Source organism: Phacochoerus africanus, chromosome X (assembly GCF_016906955.1).
Source record: "Phacochoerus africanus isolate WHEZ1 chromosome X, ROS_Pafr_v1, whole genome shotgun sequence".
In the NCBI taxonomy this organism is placed as follows: domain Eukaryota; kingdom Metazoa; phylum Chordata; class Mammalia; order Artiodactyla; family Suidae; genus Phacochoerus; species Phacochoerus africanus.
In genome coordinates, this window is record NC_062560.1 from 46,773,631 (window position 1) to 46,794,752 (window position 21,122).

Below are 21,122 nucleotides of genomic sequence, written 5' to 3' on the forward strand. Positions count from 1 at the left end.
AAAACAGAAACAGACTCATGGACATGGAGAGCAGACTTGTGGTTGCCATGGGGAGGCGGGGAGAGAGTGGGATGGACAGGGAGTCTGGGGTTGGTGGATACAAACTGTAACATTTGGAGTGGATGGGCAATGGGCTCCTAGTCTATAGCACAGGGAATTGTGTGTGTTTGAGTCACTCTGCTGTACAACAGAAATTGAAGAAACACTGTAAATCAACAATATTTTAATTTAAAAAAATTAAAAAATCAGCAATTCAGATTTTTACAGAGGTAATAAAATAATCAATTTTCTTTATATATATGAAAAAAGAATCTATACTGGAGTTCCTTAGTGGCTCAGCAGGTTAAGGATCTGGCATTGTCACTGCTGTGGCTTGGGTCGCTGCTATAGCACAGGTTCTATCCCTGGACCAGGAAATTCTGCACGCCGTGGGCATGGTCAAAAAAATCAGTCAATAAATAAATAAAGGAAATTAAAACAAATAATCTATATTTACATTTGCTCATGAAAGATACATTCGGGAAAAAAAAATCTAAGCACAGTGTAGGGGGATGGACATAGGCAGATGAGGGACAAAGGTGAACAGGACACAATTCTCTACCTTTTCATACTAACTGACTTTTGAACCATGTGACTATGATACCTAGTCATCTATTAATTTAAAATATAAAATAACCACGTTGAGAGGAAAAGGAGAAGGATGACAGCGAAAAGGCCAGGAAATTTGGTCCCGAGGAAGATCTCAGTGGAAGCCAGACTGGAGAGGATCTGACTGGAGGAGAATAGATGGGCTGTGAGGAAACAGAGACATTGAGTGCAATATATATACAAGCATAGGCTGATTACCTATGCGTACACTATTTTTGGAAGGGGAGATAAGAAATTGATAACAGTGGATAACCCTGGGAAGAGAAATTATGAATAAAGAAACACCTGCCCACTTATATAATTTTTTATCATTTATTTATATATATATATATATATATATCTACTGCACAGCATAGTGACCCAGTTACACTTACATGTACACCTTCTTTTTTCTCACATATTCCATCATAAGTGACTCAACAAGAGTTCCCATATAATTTGAATTTCACTCCATGAACATTAATTATCTATCCCCCAAATAACATTTTAAACAAAACTGTGTTAGGAAGAGTAGAAGGAAGGAAGGAGGAAGGGCCAGAGGGAGGGAGACCACCTCTCACTTAAAATGGGGCAGCAAAGAGGGCAAATGAGCCAGGTAGGTTCGTAGGGGCCAAGAGAGTCAAGTTGGGTGTTTTGTTTTTTTTTTTTATCACTTCCTCTGTCCCAACATGAGGCAATGTGGTCATCGGAAAGACTAAGACATTCTGACATCTGAATTTTGGGGACGTTCCCTTGTGGCAAGGCAGGTTCAGTATCTGGCATTGCCGCAACTAAGGTGTGGGTTTGATCCTTGGCCCGAGAACGTCCACGTCATGGGTGCTGCTGGAAGGAAGGAAGGAAGGAATCTGAATTTTGAATATCAGCTCTGCCACCTACTAGTACAATGTAGTCTGGAAACCTTCTCAGCCTTGATTTCTGCCTCTTAGAATAGGGACACTACTATGTACGTCTCATACGCTATATTATTTCATCCTGAGAGTCTAATCCTCCTATGGAAGCACATCCTAGGAAAGCCTGGGAATGACTGATCTGTGTGACCCCCTTTTCTCCAACACCATGGCACACGGAATGTGGGTAGAGGAGTAGTTAATACTGGTATCGGAAAAAGAATGGGAGGCACCGCAAGAGGGGTTAGAAACCCAACTCCAAAGTAGCATGGGACAAGCACAGGATTTGGGGTCAGACCCAGCTGGCTTCAAATCACAACTCTACCATTTACTGGCTTTATGATTTTGAGAATGTTGCTTGGCCTCTCAGAACCTCATTTTTTTTTTTCATCTGTAATATAGGAATCCCATCAGTTAATTTACAGTAGTGATGAGAAGATTAGAGATTATGCACATAAAACTCCCAGAACATAATTGGCATTTAGTTCATGGTAGCTTTGATCATCCCCAGCCCAGAGTTAAGGCTCCTAAGCACACGAAAACAGCAAAGCCAATTTCCCACTGTGCCCTTCCATTCCCTTGCTCCCTCAAACCAGCCCTCTGAAAATAAAAGCACATCAGCCATCCCTTTGATTTTTCAAGCACCTATGAGGTCACCCAAAGCATTCCCTCCTGCCCTTTGAACTTTTAATTCATTCTCAAATGATTTACTGGCTGCCTGGCCTCCAAATGACCATGCTAGCAGTCATGTCCTTCCTCTCTGAGGCTCTGTCCTTTTGATAACAGCAGTGCCCTTGATGGGGTTACCTTTCCCACACTCAGGGAGCATGCTTCCAAGACAGAATTGTCAACTTTGAAAGGACCTCAACGGGAACAGCAGTGAGGAGCAAGCTAACCCTCTGTTTCTCCCTCCCATGCCTGCAAAGGCTGAATTATCTCCTCTAAGACTCTCAGATTGGTGTGCTCCTTGCAAAATTACTATGTGATCCTGATAAGGATAAGCATTTCCCTAGGGTCCCTTTCAAAGTCTGTTCCTAAAGTTTGCTCCAGTCACCAAACTCCCTAGCACCAGTCTGGGCAGGAACAACTCAGAGAAGCCCCCACAGTGTGTCTTAAACAGTCACAGTACTGCCAGCGTGAGTTTCAGCGTATTTCCTTTAATGCCCTGACATAACCTCATCGACTTCCACAGACACAGCTACCAATTCGATGAGACCCCCATTAAGGAAGGAGGACGGGGCCGGTTCCTTTTGGCTCTTTTCAGCATGCTCAGCTTTGAGTAAAAGAGTGAGAAAAGGAATGTCATGGTCAAATAACGAGGACACTTGAGGCACTAGGTATAAATACCAGACGGTGACTCACACATCTAAGGCTAGTCAGACAGAACACGTTAGGACTTGCTTAAGCAAAAGTGAAAACATACACACACACATACACACACACACACACACACACACACACAGAGCAGGTTCACATAAAGCTATTTCCTTTCAGCGGGAGCAATGAAACACTTGAGTCAGGAAGAAGACTCACACTATACCCGCCCTGAACACATAGCAACAAGAGGGGTGGCTGCTGTTTTAAGAGTCTCGCAGCAACGCTTCCCAACAGCAAGGGAATGCTGTAATCATCAGCCAGCAGGCCTCTCCCACATGCGAGCTTTGGGAACACACAGCCTACACGCAGGAGCTGCAGCCTCAAGAAACCCAACCGTTGCAAGGCCCAGCTCCAGGCAGCTCTTGGACAAACAGGTAGACACCCTTCTCCTCCACTGCCGCCCTCTCCCCTCTCATCCAGGGTTTCCTCTGAGATCCGCCTCCATTTCTACCTGTACCATGGCTTCCTTCTGTGTGTTTCCTCTGTCCCAAGTTCACATATGTGGGTCACTCCAGGCTCATCCTCCTTACCAGGTATCACAGAAAGACTGGAAAAGTCAGCTAGGCTCTCCAGCTCTTCCAGTCATATCCTCTTTCTTTCTTTCTATTTTTTTTTTAGGGCTGTACCCACAGCATATGGAGGTTCCCAGGCTAGGGGTTGAATCGGAGCTGTAGCTGCCGGCCTACACCACAGCCACAGCAACGCAGGATCTGAGCTGCATCTGCAATTTACACCATAGCTCACAACAATGCCAGATCCTTAACGCACTGGGCGAGGCCAGGGATCGAACCTGCGTCCTCATGGATACGAGTCAGATTCGTTTCCACTGAGCCACGACGGGAACTCCTACATGCTCTTTCTAATTTGGGATTAGGAGAAGAAAGGAGGACACGACCAATTAGGAAGTCCAAAAGTTTTGCTTGACTCCTCCAGCAAAGCATTATGGTGGGGAGTATCCTGCAATCTGCGATGAGGAGAGTAGAGATACAGAGGCAATAGCCATTGTCCTCTAGAATACTTTGATCCATCAAACCACACAGGGCAGCCAAAGTACCTTAAGATTTCTATTGGAAAATCAGAAATCCAGCATTCCCAAAAGAGAGAGATTACTTCCACCAGGAGCCAATCAAGAGGATGCCTGTGGGCCTAAAAGTAGGGCTAGAAGGTCCAAATGGGACGTGCAGAAAAAGAGAGAGGCAGGCCTTCCAAGTAGGCAGTGTGAAGCCAAGCCATTTGAGGATGGGAAATTTGGAGGCCAGAACTTCCCAGGTGTGTTGGAGGTAGGGGTGGGGAAGAAAATCACTCTGCCAGAAAATCTGGGTCCCGGAAGGAGAGCTAGAAAAGTAAGACTCAAGGGAGTTCCCGTCATGGCTCAACGGTAATGAGCCCAACTAGTATCTACAAGGATGCAGGGTTGATCCCTGGCCTTGCTCAGTGGGTTAAGGATCCGGTGGTGCTGTGATCCGCAGCATAGGTTGATGCAAGGATCCCGTGTTGCTGTGGCTGTGGCTGCGGTGTAGACCAGCAGCTGCAGCTCCAATTCGACCCCCTAGCCTGGGAACTTCCATATGCTGCACGTGTGGCCCTAAAAAGACCAAAAAAAAAAAATGACTAGAGCCCAGTGGAGAAGGGTTCATACACCAGGCTAAAGTAAGTAGTTTGGGCTCTATTTTGCAGGTAGCAGGGAAACATTACATACTTTTAAGTGGGAGGGGGGATGATCAAAGGGAGGGAAACCATTGAGGAGGCCACTACAATAGTGCAGTTGTTTCAGGAAGAGGCTTTTTCCTGCCTGTCCCAGCTCTTGCAAGATCCTCCTTCAAAGCTGCCTTCTCTGTCTGAGCTCACTATTTCAGAGCTCATTACTATGCATCTCTTTTGAGTTGGGTGAGATATCAATGACATTTCTTATTCTGAATGAGACTCCCAATGTTGTACTGATGTTGGGTCTTGGGATTAAAAAAAAAAAAAAAAAGTCGAAGCTTCATCCCAAACTCCCAGTCTAGAAGAAAGAAACTGTGATACATTATTTCCATTTCTGTAATAGCATCAGTTGGCTTTGCCCAGGTCGTTTCTAACTAGTCTTTTCTAAGATCCCAACAGAGGAGTTGGAAGGGAGAGAGAGGGAGAAAGAGACAGAGAGAAGGATGCCAAGCACAAGGCAAAACCTGATTGTCAAGTGCTTTTCTGGGGCCTGCTCCAGATCACTGTCACTTACAGGCTTAGACTAGAGCTCAGCCCTAAATTAGGGCTCCAACCTAGAAGCCGGGATGGGAGGTGGAAGGGCCCCACCTGGGTCTTAGCAGTGGGAATTAACTCTCCCTGATCCTTAATTCTTTTGGCTTTTATTAGTGGCTGGAAGGGGAGAAGGATGAAACCTGAACCCTAATGCAGCTGAGAAGGGCTAAGAGCCAAAACCTTCCTTAAGCAGATACAGTATGTGCGGGGCCTGGGCAGGTTTCAGAACACTGTGCATTTCTTCAGCCAAAGGCCCAGGAAAACATGGAAATTACATATTTAACCCTTTCCATCCAGAGGCGGAGAGTACCACCCTTCCACCAGCGCTCATACAGCAAAGAGAAGCTGGCAAGCTGGCTCTTGCAAAAGCCAGAGCAACTGCGTAGTCTTTTTCACAAAAAAATACCCCCAGCAGCTAGATATTCAAATTGGTTTCAAATATGAAAGACAAGCTATTTCACCTGATCAGAGAGAAGAATTAGGTAAAGGAACCCACCTAATTCGCCTGTTAGATTTTTTTCGCGTGAAAGTGAGTTTTGTCTACAGGGAGGGAGGGAGTGAAGAGACCCAGTTCATGGCACCCGCATCTTTACAACATTCTAAATTTCGGTTTTTCACCAGGCAGTAAAGCATGTGATGCTGCACAGAAAAAAAAAAAAAAAAAGTAACAGATCTGGAAAGCAAATCTAAGAAGGATGGAGGTAGGCAGGGGACTGGCACATCCGTCTGCACACAAAGTTAACCTTTCCTGAGAGTTTTCTGTAAGTATACGGGATCTAGGGTTTGGGTCAGATAATCACTCCAAATGTGCAAAAGTCTCTTAATAATAAATTGGTATTTTCTGGCCAGATTTGGAGCCGGTGCATTTGTGAAGTAAATCCCTATTTCCTTTGCATTTTAATAGAAAACTCAGGACGCAAGTACGGTGAGGAGACCCCACTGAAAACAATTAAATCATACTTCCAATTTTAACAATGCATTTTCATAGGTCACATTTTAAGGACCAATACTATTGCAGAAATATGAACAATGATCATCACAGATTAGCAAAACTCCACTATGCGGAGAGCGTAAGCCTGCTAGCATCAAAAAATTCAACCCAGACTTGAGACTCCAGTGGAGTTTGCCTTACCAAGCCTGCACATTTTACTTTTCATATAGAGAAAACAATCCTTAAACATCTTGGCAAGTCAACTGATGTTTTGTAATAGCCTCAAACCTTTTAACATTTCCAGCTTCATGTCTGAACATTGGCGTTTTGACAGTTTCTTCTATTTTTTTGTTTGATTTTTGGACTTCCCCATCACTTGAAAAGTACTAAGTTAGGCAGAAAGAACTTCAGGTGACCAGGCATCCTGCAGATTGGAGGAGATAGCAAGACCAAACTCTGACCAGAAACGCCCAGTCGATAACAATGCAGGGCCTGTTTCAATGTCTGCTGGGGCACGAGATTGTCTGGCAATTAAGTCATTTCCACAACAATCAGAAGATTAGTAAATTGTCCCTGTGAACCATTATGTTCCTAAAATAATGACTTGTTGTTTTAACTGACCGGGGGCCTTAAATAAACAAATCCTTTCTTTTTTCCTAAACTGTCTATGGAACTCCTTACCTTGATGGGTCTACAGACATCCTGGTCTCAGAATATCCAAAACTGAGTGAAACCTGGTTAGCCCTCCAAGTCCCTGTCACCATCTAGAGTCTTCTAGATTAGAAATACTGGATTCATTTCTAACTCCCAGCTCTCCCTCATTTCTTCAGATCCAAATGGCATATATTACCACTACCTCTGGCAACTTGCTAATGTATAACAACAGTCAGTACATGGCCAAGATGACAGATTCCTTTATAATGCTCCCTCCAATTGTTCGGTGTAGGTCGTTCCTCATGGAAACATTTATGTGGTGGGTACTGTGTTAGGTGCTTTAGTTTTAATACATTCACTCTAATCCTCCAAAACACCACCACCATACTTCTAACCTGAATCCATCCTATAGCCCAGCATCCTGGGTTCTTTGGAATAACTGACTCAAATCCATTCACCCTTATATCTCATTACTCTGCAGCAATCAAGCAGATCTCCACCGAGTCGCTTATCCAGCCAGCACAAGCAGTATGATGTGGGGCAAGGTAGGTAACCTCTCTATGCCTCAATTCTTGCATCCGTAAAATGGGATTAATAAATGAGTTAATACGTATTAAAATAGAAAACCGGTGCCCAGCCCAAGGTACACCTATGGAAGTATTATTAGAAAACAAATAAAAGTGACATTTAGGGGGCTCTGCGCTGGTTTCACAGGCCATAGAAGAATAGCTCGGTTCCTAAAACAGGCCCTCAAAAAACTTAATGAATGAATGAATAAGTAAATAAGGGAACAAACCACACATACTCTGCCCTTGGGGAGCTCATCCTGTTAGTTAGTTCACTGTGGGGTGAACCCACTGGCCTGACATCTGTGTCCTTAGGACACGTGGTACATGTACTAATTGGAATTAATGCTTTTCTTCCTCCCCAACCTGCCTAAACCCTGTATAGCCCCCAAGGCCCAGCTTTAAGTCTTCCCTTTTCCACAGAGCTCCCCAACCACCTCAACCTACAAAGAAATCTCTTCTCACTGCATCAATGTTGCTCTTAGAATCCTAGTCCATGGTTTCTGGACTTAGGTTTTTGCTCTCCTGGCTTGCAGTAGTGCCTCTCTTCAAAACTGTCATTTCCAGGGGACAGGTCTTCTGTGGTGCCTAGCTCTTGTATTCTCTAGTTTAGGGTTAGGCACTTTACAAAGTACTCAACAAATATGTGTTGACTGGTGGACTGATTGATGGATTGGAGGCTTAATTGAGAGCTCTTAGGTAGGAGCCAAACACGGCTTAGCATCGCCTTTCAAATCGCTGTCTCTTCAAACATTTGCCAGAAATCACTTCTGGTCTTCCGACTTCTGCCAGCAGCAAACGTCACATTAAAGATGTCCTGCCATTTCCTACAACTTCTAAAGATTTGGTAACTTCATACACTTCATTTTTTAAGTTCCGAATTCCCTTCTGAGAATTTCGGTTTAATAAGAGACACCTGTGGAATGCCTTTTGCTTTCTTAAGTTGCTTACACCTCTAGCATTTACATGAGATAAAGGATAAAAATCAATCTCCCTCCCTGCTGAAAAAAAAATGCACAAGGTTTATTATTTTCATTTTGCAAATGAGAAAACTGAGACACAGAGAGGAAAGTGACATGCCCAGTGACATACAAATATGGAGTGGCAAAACGAAGACTGAACTTCAGGTCTTCGGCATCCAAGCTCACACTCCTTAGTCTGATTGGAGATTTAAAACAACATAAAACAAAACAAAACCTTTCCTTTGACCCTGACCTCGGAGGGGCACGTATTGGTAACATGACCGTTTTTGCACTAAATTACATTTCTCTAATTTCTCTCTCCCCCATCCCCTGGGCCCTTTCATTTTCCTCTCTCTCTTTTCTCTATCTCCTCTATCTCATTCCCCGCCCCCCCCCATCATATTCATATCCAGTTCTTTTCCTCTTTCTTTTCTTTTTGCTCTTTCTCTTCATTCTTTCACTTCTGTAAACCTGACAGTGTAGAAAAAGCCTGGATTTGGAGTCAGACAGGAGTCGATTTGAATGCCAGCTCTTCCACTTACTGTGTGATGCGATGTCTGTTACTTAGCGTCTCCTGAGCCTCAGTCTCCTCATCTGCACAATGGGGAGATCAATATCTACCTCAAAGAGGTACCATAAAAGTTAAAATAAGAATATATGTAAAAAACCTAGAAGGAGCAGTACTGGCCACACAGCAGGGCCACTGCCTCTCCTATTCCACCATATCTAGGCCTGGATCACCCTTGGGGTTCAAGAGGTTGCTGAGATCCAACCAAACGGCATCACCTCCATCCAGTGAGGCACAGTCACATGAGTATCCAAATCCTTGCCTGGTCTACTTTTCTGCCTGTCACCTTGATGCTCCCTGACTGCAAATTTCAATTAACATAGAGCTCCAAACTTTCCAGGCCAGTCCTCCAGAGAACAAGAGAGTCATGACCTGATACCTACTCACCCCCAAGGCTCCGAGATGTCATCGTTCACCCTCTCAGTCAGAAAAGATGCCGTCGCAAACTGCCTACCTGCAGAAGTTTTCAGCAGAGCCTTTGCTTACATCAAACACACAAAAAAAGAAATGGAGGGCAGCAAGGCAGCCCAACAAAGACAAGGCTTTAGCTTGTCATCTTCTCATGAGCAAAGATGGGGCTGTAGCCATGAGACTCTAACCCCGTTCCAGAAGAACTAGTTGAACCAGCTTTACTCCCAGCTCTACCTCATCTCACCCCCCAACCCCCTTCCTCCAAAGAAAAAAATCAATTTCTGATGGACCGTGAAAGGCAGTATAGGAGAACCATTCAAAACTTCCCTGCCAGAGGCTCTGAGTGAGTGAGGACCCTATAGTTGGGAATCTGCTGAGTGGCACTGGGGTGGGGGCCAGAGACATCACAAAGGGTCTGTCCATCATTCGGCTTAACCCTTGATCCTGTCACATTAGTCCCACCTCCTGCATTCCTTACAGATGTAACATTAAAAGACTTGAGTGAAAGTTAACAGACCATGCTGCATGCCATCCCTGAGAACATACCAGGAAACAGCCACTTGGGGAAAGATAGGAAGTAGGAGTGCTGGAAGAACTGCCTGCGGTCAGTCAGCCTTCACACTTCCACAGCGTAGACCCCTCAGCAAGGCCTCAATAAAGCAGAAGCTTAACCCCACGGAGGGTCTGAGAAGAAACCGACCAAGCAGGTACAGAGAGGTAGAGTAACACGCCAAGATTACTCAGCAAGTTGATCAGAGCATAGCAGAAATGTGACAAAGGTCCAGTCCTCTACTGAAACGGGACAGAGAGAGAACATGGCAAGAGAAAAGTTCCCCCTGATCCAGCTACCAATTTGCTGAGTATTTTCAAACTCTATCAACTTAACTCTGTGACCTTCTTACAACCCCCCACCGGAAGTACGGCTGAGCCAAGGACAGAGCTGGTACAGCAGACTAGAAGGGCCCACTGTCACCAAAGAAGAAGAAGGAGAAAAAAATTGGGTTTTGGACGGAGGGCAGGGAAGCCAATGAATGAACAAAGAAGTCATGGCACTTGAATGAGACAGTCCCAAATATTGGCCTCAAGCAACTTGGGTGCTGGTGGGTGGGGGCTGGGAACCAAAGACTGGACATGAAAGAAGGGCAGCCTAGATGCATGGAAAATGGGTCTCTGCTGCTACCAGGCAGTGCTCCATCCGTGGCATGGCACAGTCACAGACTCACACTGAAAAAGAGGAGGGAGTGGAGGTGAAGTCCAAGTGGAGGCATTAGACACTTTGAAAAACCAAGTCATCTTGAGCTGGGCAACTTCAGTGCCCAGCCAGGATGGCTGTGTGCCCAAGTAAACATGGCAGTGTGATGTGAGGAAGAACGAACCATCCCTTGCAAAACCCATGCCTAAGACAATCTTTCCACTTGGCCTCTTTACACTGGATGAGGCAAAGGGGTGTAAGGAGGCAAATGTCTACCCCATGCCAGTCCTTACAACAGAGTCTTATGCAGGGAAACAAAATATCTCAGCCTATTCATTAATGACTTAATTGAAGTTTCTCTGAACTGGGTATTTTGGGGAGCACCAAGAAACAAAAATATTGGCCTCACAGAAACTGAGGGAAAGCCATCTGGGGACCAACAAAAGCACTCTACAGGGGTCACTTGCTGATTACAAGATAATGCAGGCAAGCTTGGAGTTCCGTTTTGGGGAGAAATTTCACAATGCACACACTTGAATGTACACACAATCCGGTCCCAGCACCAAGGCTATGAGCACCTTAGGGTGACAGGAGCAGAAACCCCAGACCCACCTAGAGCTGTGTAACAGAGATATCTAGAGCGCTTTCTTGTCCCTGACTTATGAATGGGTTGTTTTCCAAGATAACTCTTTGTAAACAAGCAGCTTGGAACTCTGAATACAGTTCCTTGTAAATAGAATATGATAAATGGTGGTTAGGTTCTATAATGAACAAGGCCTTGCCAGAACTGCTTTGAACCTGGCCACCATCAATAACTGTGTCAGAGGGACAGGCTTCCTAGATTTTTTAACTCTCTTCTCCAGGTTTCTCATCCTTCAGTAATAACGAGCATGAAGCTCCCCTTCAATTCACGCCCCAGTCAGGGCTTTAGAAGCAGGAAACAGCATCTGCCCAGTTCAAGTGCCAAACTGGTAGATGTGACGGCACTGGGGGTGGGAGCAAGGCTGTGGGTGCGAGACCTCCGGCAGCCCCTCTCGTGGGCCTTCCTGGTACAGAGAGAAGACCTCAGGACATAGAATGGCAGCAAGGACAGGAGATTTGCAGTCAGCGCTCGTGGCAATGTGCACAGAAAGAGACATCTGACAGGGGTTGGGAACAGGGATGGCTGTTGTTTACATTCCTACAGAGAGGAGACTGCTTGTATGTCACATATGGTCATCTTCAACCTTGGAGCCACCTCTTTGTTTCAGAAAGGGAAATTAAGTAGAGAAAGGTTATCTCTACACATTCCAAGGCAGCAGTTGGTTGAAAATCAAATCAAATCAATCGGATATTCTAGAGTTCTGATTTGGACACTATCCACCCAACGCCACTTCTTTCTTCTGTCATACCAATTCCTTGCCTGTAACTCTTTGCCATCAGCTCCCTTGGAACAGTTTTGTTTCCAAGGTGACCTGGGCTAGGGGCAATTCTAAATACATAGTAAGGGATGAGATGGGCCCCTCCCAAGTCACTTATCTAGTTGCCCAGATGCCCACGGAGAGGCCATGGGGAGGTATGGCTTAGCAGCTAAAAGGCTTTGCCCGACACAGAGTCTCCATATGGCATGGATGCCAGAAAGAGCCCAAGTGTCTTCAGCAGTATTTGTTTCAAGACTACTCCTACTCAACTTTGGTCAGATACTCCTCAGTTACTACTTTCAGCTGTGGGCTCCCTAACTCAAGAAGAATGTGGCCAGGCTGGAGCAAGCACATCCAGAGTGGGAGGAGGAAGCAGGAGAGAAGGAGGCTGGATATCTTTTGCCTGCAAAGCAGGGGTTCTTTAGCCTAGAAAAGCAAGACAAAGGGACACAGTCTTTGGCCTTCAGACCTCCCAAAGGCTGTCCTAAGACAGAGAAAGCATTCTTGTTCTGTGCGGTCCCAGAAGGTAGAGCTAGGACCCACAGAGAGTAGGTAGATGGCGAATGATTGTGGCTTGACATGAGAAAGAGCTGTCTCACAGTCAACGTCAAAGGGGATGGGCTAAGAAGAGAGTGAGTTCCCGCATGACCACAGGAGAGCAAGAGCAGGGCTACTGCACAGGAGGGTCATGGATCGGTGAAGATTAAGACCAGCTGACTTCCACAAGGCCCTCTTCTCTCTGAGAACCTGGGATTCCAGGCTCCTGGAAGAACAGCATTAGGTTAGCAGGCCAGAGTTGAGTCTGCCCTTTGGTGAGGGGCGAGGAGCTGGCCAGGGGCGGGGAGTGCATCGGGAGAGCAGCCCTTTGCTGAATTTCTGCTGTTCTTCATTAACTCTTCTCAGATGTGTCAGCATCTTTTTGCCCCTGGTTCCGAAGGAGGCTAACTATAAAAACTGTGATGTTCCCTCCAGATAATCACTCCATAAACACCAACCTCAAGACTCAAGTCTGAGTCTCTCTTTTCTCTTTAAAAAAAAAAAAAAATTCCTAGGAAGAGGTTGGGGAGAGGAAGGGGCAGAATCACTTGAATTTTGTTTAAGGGACAACATTCAAGGGTCTTCCAGCTGGAGTCGAATTATTTTCTTTGTCTGAGGTTTTGGAGAAGGAAAAGCTTCTAAGAGGCCTGGGCTTTTTTTCACATCGGGAAGCACACGTGGGGCTCTCAACAGGTTACCAGGTGTATTATGACAGCCCAGCAGGCCCCAAAGCACTGTGTACCCAGAGCCCAGCCAAGGGCTACCAGACATCCCACCTGCCATTCTTGCTTTACTACCTCCCTCCAAGCTTCCTTCTATCTCTCTGGATGGATTCCTACTCCAAGTCCCCCCAGGGCCTTCTAGTTTCTGAGAGAAAATAGCAGTTGAGGAGCTGAGGCGGTAGACCTCTTTGCTAATTCTAGAAGCAGAGATGACGAGGGGATTCATCTAAGTAATCGGCCTGGACCGAGCTCCCAAGAAGCACACCCCGTGAAGGTCCCTTTGTGAATGCCAAGCCCTGGTCTGGGGATGGGCCTGGCCTGTAACATAACTAAGAAGGTTTCACAGAACCATCGTCTCTCATATAACACTACCTCTGCATCCAACAAGAACTCAAGGTCACAGTCAAAGCTACTGCCAGCCACAAAAACGGCCTCGATTGGACTTGACTCACCTCTTCTTGAAATCTCAGCTGCCTCTTTGTGTGCTTCTTCTAGAAATAAAGTCACTTGTGGGGATGCAGGTGGGGTGGGTGGCTAAAAACAACTTAGAGAGCATACCTACCATGTTCCTGCCATGTTCCTTAGTCCTAGGCTAAGGATGGCAAGCAGGGTTAGAGTTTGCCCAGTTCATTCTCACACCACCTGTACTAAAAAAGATGAAGTGGGTATGGCTACCCTCATTTGGCCTATAGTCTTGGGTCCAAAGAGGGTAAAACAATATAGGAACATCAGTGCACACTAAGTGGAGGAGTTGAAGCTTCTTTCTCTGCCAGGCTACTGCCCTGCCCCATACTACTTTGTTCCAGGGAGGTAGCTAGCATCCACTTCCTTCACTGTGCCAGGTATAGACTGCCACCCAACATGGGCCAGGAAAAGAGCAAATATGTAGACTGAGACTGTTTCTGCCATGTCTTGTCATCCTGCCCAATTTTCCTCCTTTTCCCTTTCCTGCATCCCCACAATTGATCTCCACCCTTGCTTTTCTCCACCCTCAGCCAACCTCAGGGCACATTTCCAAGGACTCAGAATGAGCATAAGGACCTTACACTACAGCTTAGCACCTCTCTCTCCCTCTCCCTCTCTCTCCCTCTCCCTCTCCCTCTCTCTCACACACACACCACAGAGGGATAAATTTGAATCTCTGAGACCTCTGAAAGCCCCTATTTGATGCATAATCATTGGTGCCAGAACCTTGGAAAGGTCACCCATCCCCCAAAGAGGATCTTTTCCAGTCCAGGGAGCCACCTTCATGGATGACTGTCTACACTGTCGAGGGGGAGTCTGAGGTAGCAAATAGGCAAATGTGATTAAAAGAGACTCTCCATTTCATCCAGACAGGCCCCCTGGGGTCAATGAGGTAGTTAGGATAAGATGCTAACCAAAGGAATTAATAACACCGAGAGCATGAGCTGGATTCTCTTGGGGGTCATGTTTCTTTAGCGACCTCACAGTGTATGGGGAAATCATAAACTGTCCCTTAACACTAAGAATCATCAATAGTAGGAGTAATTGATTTTTGTTTTTTGGTTTTTTTTTTTTTTTTTTTTTTTTTTGCTTTTTAGGGCCGCACCCATGGCATATGGAAGCTCCCAGGCCAGGGGTCCAATCGGAGCTGTAGCTGCCGGCCTACACCACAGCCACAGCCATGCAGGGTCTGAGTCATGCCTGCAACCTATGCCACAGCTCACGGCAAAACGGGATCCTTAAGCTACTGCGTGAGGATGAGAATCAAACCTGCATCCTCATTGTTACTAGTCGGGTTCCTCACTGCTGAGCCACAATGGGAACTCTTGTTATTATTTTTTTAACATTTCTTCTTTCTTTGCCACTTAGTTGTTAGAAGAAGACACCACCAGATGCCACAGCTTTGGCAGCTGAATTCCCCCCCTTCAGGGAAATCACAGGAGCCTATAGGAATTGATGATTGCCACAACCTGATCATTTTGTGATCCAAAGGTTCCCCCATAACAAATACGGGCTATGCTTCCACACACCATGCACTCTTTTCCCTCTAATCACCTTTTCTCAAATTCCTCCACTCCCAAGGTGTCTCCAAGAGCTATCTCCAAGCATGTGCACCACACCAGACCCAAATCGCTTTGGGTTTTTTTTTTTTTCTTTTCTCCATGACACCAAAGGAGGTTCTCCAATATTTCCCACCTTACCTCTGTCTCTGCCTGACCTGAGATCATCACAAGTAATTTGGAGGCACCAAATCAATCTGCTCCTACTCCCTGAGTCCAGACTCCACCAGGGAGTGTCTGCAACACAATCCCCCCCTTCTGTGGAAACCCAAGCTGGCATGCAAAGGGTCACTGAGGTAGAAGGCGGCCAAGACCCAATACATCCCTCAACAGCACTGCCCCATGTCCCTTCTCTAGCTTCAGTAATACCAGAAGAACCAAAAAAAAAAACTCCCCAAGTAGAGGATGAAGAGGAAAGGGAACCCTCTTACATGGTTCGTGGGCATCTCAATTGGTGCAGCCACCATGGAAATCAGTATGGAGGTTCCCAAAAAGACTAAAAATAGAACTACCATATTATCTAGCAATTCAACTCCTGAGTATATATCCACAAAAAAACAAAAACTCTAATTCAAAAAGATACATGCTCTCTAATGTTCATAGCAGCACTTTTTACAACAGCCAAGTATATGGAAACAATCTAAGGGTTCATCAACATATGAACAGAAAAAGAAGCTGTGATACACACAGACACACACACACATATGCACCCAATGGAATATTACTCAGCCACCAAAAAAGAATGAAGTAGTGCAATCTGCGGCAACGTGGATGGACTTAGAGAATATTATGCCTAGTGAAATAAGTAGGAGAAATACCTATACTATATCACTTATATATGGAATCTTAAAAAGAATACACGTGAATCTATGTACAAAACAAAAGCAGAAATAGAAAACAAAGCCATGGTTACTAAAGGGGAGAGGAAGAGAGGAGGAACAAATTAGGAGTATGAGATTAACAGATACAAACTACTATACATGAAGTAGAAAGGCAACAAAGATTTACTGTATAGCACAGGGAATTATAGCCAATATCTTGTAATAATCTATAATGGAATATAATTTAAAAGACAAAATGAATCACTACGCTGTACACCTGAAATACAAAATTGTAAATCGATTATACTTCCATGAAAAAAATAATAACTTTTAAAAAGAAACTCTCCAAATAGACAATATGACAGACTCGGGGCCTAGAACCTGACTTACCATATGACAGACCTGCATATGTTGAAACCACTCGATGCATCAGTTTCTCTACAACTTTCCCTGACTGCCTCACACAGTGGCTGTAAGAGGCTAATGGAAAAAGGGATGTAGAGACACACTATACACAATAGCATTGTGTGCAAATAGAACGAAGTGTCATTTTCCTCGTCTGAAACCCTTCTAAGGGAGAAAAGGGCCAGAGCCAGCATAAAGGATTGGCTATGAGACTGCCATCGTCTTATTTAAAGACCTGAACCTCACAGTAGATATGGGGACACCCGAACCCAGGGAGGGCAAGTGATGTACCCAGGATCCCAGGACTTGTAAGTGGCAGAGCAAGGTTCAGAACCCACGTTTTCATCGACCAATACAATTCTCTTTCTACACCCTTCAATCCCATCCCCACCAATGTGGGCAGACTGAGGCTATTTTCTAGAAGAAAGCTGTGTTGTTCTGAAGCATGAGGGGAAACAAAACTGAGATAGAAAAATTAAAAGGGGATTAATGAACTCTGCAACAGCCTGTCTTGGCAAGAAAAAAATACAGGCAACCATTGCACTTTAAAACGTGCCACGGACCCTTAATCTAACATTAGGGCTAACCAGGTTATATCTAGCTGGCTTTTACTGTGAGGAATCAAGCTATTTGAGAGAAATGGGAGAAATGATTTTATCTCCACCCCCCCCCTCCCCGTGTATCCAAATGCGTGTAATAACGAGCCTTCGTGTATAATAGGGGTCAACTGTACATTCAGCGGAAAGGAATCATTAAAAGGCACCCTACTTCTCAACACAGGAGTCACTTCCTCAACAGCTTAGCCAAGGAAACCCTCATCTACCCTCAAAGAATCCCATAGCCAGACCACAAATTGTTGGCTGCCCCGTACTTAGTAACACCCCCTACCATGCTCGCACTGGCTCACGAAACAATCACGGACCACAGCAGCAACCACTCTCTGGGGCACCTCTCAGGATGGGTTGGCCCTGGGCAGCGGTGCAAAAAATGACCTCTCCAAGCCAGGTCATCTGGGCAGACTGGAAAATCTGTGGGTGGTGTCAGGAGAAAAAAGAAAGGGAGGAACTGCCAGACCGTGGAGGGCTGCATAGACGGATTTGACCTTGGTGGAAACAGGGGGGAGAGGAGGAGTTTGATTAGAAGAAATTCCTGAAGGCCAGGAGTCCCCTCCTCAACGGGGCTGTTTGAGTGTGAGTGTGTGTGTGTGTGTGTGTGTGTGTGTGTGTGTGTGTGTGTGTGTTTTAAAGGTTATTATTCCCTCCAGAGAATACTGAAAGGAAGGGAGAGTGCCTGGGGGTGGGGTGGTGTGACATGGGTGACAAAGGCATCTCAGGCTGGTTAGAAATACACGACTAGTGTGGAGAAAGGGGGTGCCACCTGAAGATCTGGGGTGGTTATTAGTGTTTGGGGACGCTAGAGACTCCAGGTTTCCGTGACAGCCCCTCAAAGTTTTACAGCAGCATACCTCTGATGGCTCAAGCTTATTGGTACACCCCATGGCTACACCTCAGTCTCACTAAAAGTGTGGGCCCCAAGGCCTGAAGGACCCCCAACACTGCAAATTAACCAGCAGAGCTCCAATGCCAGGCGAAAGCCACACAGGTTACAGCCCTGATGTTGTGGCGGGGACGGGAAGGGAAGGGACGGGACGGGGCGGCAGGGGGCGGGGGACGGGGGGGGGGGAATTATTCGCCGCCCCCTGCTGAGACGTGACCTACCTTAAGAAACCAAAACAATACAGTGACATTTGTTCCCCGCTGAAAAACCACATCTTTCTATCTCCGGCCCAAACCTACATCTTCCACCTCAACTGCAATTTGAGCGGGTTAGAAGGGAAAGGGCTCTTCAGATTTGTGCATTTCAGAGAAACAAAAACAATAACAACAACAATAACAAAAAAACGGGATAAAGTTCGTGAAGTTCGCTCCCTTGGCCATCTGGCGCCTCAAGGTGAGTCGTCCTGCAAACCTCTCTTCCCAATTACAGTCCCGGCGGCCCCCCACCCCCTACCCTCACCCCTACCGGGGGAAGGCTGGCTGGGACGGGAGGTGGGGTTCTGGAGCGCCGGGAGAGCTGCTCTCCCCTGTTCTCAGCTGCAACTTGGCTTCCAGCAGACCACAGCCTCCTAAAACAAACAAACTCTGGCGGCGGCGGCGGCGGCAGCAGCGGCGGCAGCTCCAGCACAGCTGCGCTCCATGGCGCAAAAGTTTCCTCCACGCTCCCCAACGTGCAGGAAATCTCGCCGGCGCTGGGGCAGGACTCTGGCGGGAGGGAAAGGCCGAGCCTAAGCGGCGGCAGCAACGCCCCGCTGGCTGAATGGATGTGCGCGCGTCCGGCCCGTGGGAAGTGAGGCTGACGAATGCCACCGATGCCTCATCTCCGTTCCCACAGCGGACCCTCGCCCTGCAACCTGCCCGGGCGGGACGGCCCGCCGGTCGACAGAGGGGCCGACGCCGCGAAGAAAGCTGCCAAGCCGCCTCGCCTGTCCCGCAGAGGCGCGAGAACTTTCAAGGAGGAATCCCCAACAGCCACTACTTCCTCCAGCTCCAACGGCGGGGAGCAGCCGACCCGACGTGGGGGAGCAAAAGCGGCCCCAGAGCCCTCCCGAGTGTGTCTGCGCGCGGGGCTCTAGCCTGGGGCGGGCTGCGCTCTCATCCCGCGCTCCCGCCACCTTGAAGGGGTGTCTGCGTCGGGGGCGGCCAGCCAGACCCCCCGAGGCAGCTACAGCTCCACGGCGGGGGCTTTCATCCCGAGCTCGGGCCAAGTTTCAAAGTTGCTCCAAGGGCCGGGTCCCGGAGCAGCCTGCGCACCCGCTCGTCCATTCAAAGTTGGGCACCGCTGGGACAGAGCCGCCAGGTCTTACCTTAGACACCGTGAGCGGTTCGCAGTGTTCCAGACCCCCTTTAAGGGTGAAGCCCCAGGGCGCCCCCCCTTGCAGCTGCACAGGGACGTACTGGAAGGACCCAGGCCGGTTCTCCATCCTCCGCTCGGCTCAGGCGCCGCGGGGCTCCTTTTCCGCGGGGGCTACGTTGCCTCCGCCCCCAGCGGCTCCGCCACCATCGCCCTCCAGCTCTACGCCACCCCGCACCGCCCTGCTCCGCCTACTCTCCTGGCTGGAGACGCTCGGGCAGCGAGCGAGCGCAAGGAGGAAATGACACGGAGCTGGAGAGAGGGGGAGAGAGCGGGGGAAAAGGAGAAGGAGAAAAAAAAAAGAAAAGAAAAGAAAGAAGGAGAGGCGGAGGGTTAGCGCGTAATGGACAAGAAAACGGAGCAATGGGGAGGGGCAGTCACTGGGACCTCGCCTATAGGATCGCTGGGGAGTGGGAGCTAGGCGAGGCTTCACATCAATTGTTACATTGTTTCATTCAAGCAGGCCCCCCTCTTTGGTCCTCCTCCTGACTGCCGGGATCCCCGCCCCTCCAGCCAGCCAAGGCGAGGGGAGGTGAAAGTCGTTAGTGCGGATGGCCCGCGTGGCTGAGTGGGTTGAAATGCTGGTTTCCCGATTAGCGCGTTCATGTTTCTCTGACTGCCCTTTTTCTACTGAAGGTCCCGAAACCCGGTCCTGGGAGGGTTACAAAGCTGCTAATTTGTGGACCTTGCCTAGAGGGATGGAAAGTCAAGCAAGCAGGCCAGCGAACACAGTGGGGCTGTGTGTGTAGGCTGCTCTGTGTGTACGAGCTAGGTGTGTGGGGTCATTATGAAACATTGCCCCGGAGCATAGTTTAAATAAAGAAGCACTTTGAGGATGCCCCCTGCCCAGGCGCAGCCGCACCCTGGCTCAGCGCTGGCGTCTATGGGTAGCACTGTGCTTGTGTATGTTCCAGTCATCTGGAGTTCCTGGCACGGCCTTGCACTTGCCCCACTGAGATGACCAAGCCAGGAATCAGCAAACTTCATGACTAGCAGTATTGTTTTCACTTCTAAACAAACCTACAGGAAAGAGCATCCATTGATAAGCTGGCCAGTTTAACCATGTTGTGCCTTTTGGAAGAATCAGCTTTTAGACAAGGGCCGGAACATCTCTGCTCATCTGTTCATGCTTGAGGCTGTAGTGTCTGAGCTGGGCTTTTAGAACACAGCAAACAAATACCCACAGTAATAAGCTCCGAAAGTGAATGTGTTTCTAAATCTCGGGCTGATTTCTCAGTCTTGACCTGGGCGCGGTTACCACCCCTCTCTAAGGTGTTGTCTCTAGAGCCACGTGCACACAGCGCGTTTTTAAAGAGCTTCACACCAGCAGAGAACGTTTTGACAACTCAGTTGTGACTCCATCAGACGGTCCCACTCTCTTTTACCTGTTGGATCTCTTGCCTTTTCTTATGGACTTTCTTCCTCATCGCCAGGGAATACACACCATGGCACCCTTACTTTCACAGTCAGCTTTGTGCAGACAAGGTTGTGACTCTTTGCTTCCATTTGCTCACCTGTCACAGCCTCTTCAACACACTTCAGCCTGCGTGCGCCCCAGCAGGCCACTGAAACTTCTCTCACAGGCTTCCCTCCCTCCCCCAGTCCTTTCTTCTCAGCCTCCTGGACTGTCTTGCATGATAAGAGGCTGACCTCACTTTTGAATAAAACTGCAGTTTGGGTGTTTAGAGCCTGCTTTGGTGAAGTCCCTAGAGCCGATTCATAAGGGGAACCCCTTTCAATCTTTTAGACGTTTGGATCTGCAAAAATCATTTTGATCATGGTCATTTTTTTTTTTTTTTGGTTTGCATTTCTCCTATCAAAAAGCAGAAAATAGCAGCTCAGTTTGTTGATTCTTGATTGCATGTCAGC

General features: G+C 47.3%; 1 protein-coding gene across 2 annotated transcripts in view; it reads right to left on the reverse strand.

Annotated features, from left to right (window-relative positions):
- The window catches only part of SHROOM4 (shroom family member 4), a 214,279-nt gene extending 194,829 nt beyond the window's left edge, over positions 1-19,450 (reverse strand). Inside the window, exon 1 of one of the 2 annotated variants that reach the window (XM_047764744.1) lies at positions 19,207-19,450. In XM_047764744.1, coding sequence (XP_047620700.1) covers positions 19,207-19,323 — 117 coding nt within the window. In that variant the 5' untranslated portion in view covers positions 19,324-19,450. The remainder of the gene's footprint in view (positions 1-19,206) is intronic. The other variant, XM_047764743.1, reaches the window with a different exon arrangement.
- Between the last annotated feature and the right edge of the window lie 1,672 nt (positions 19,451-21,122).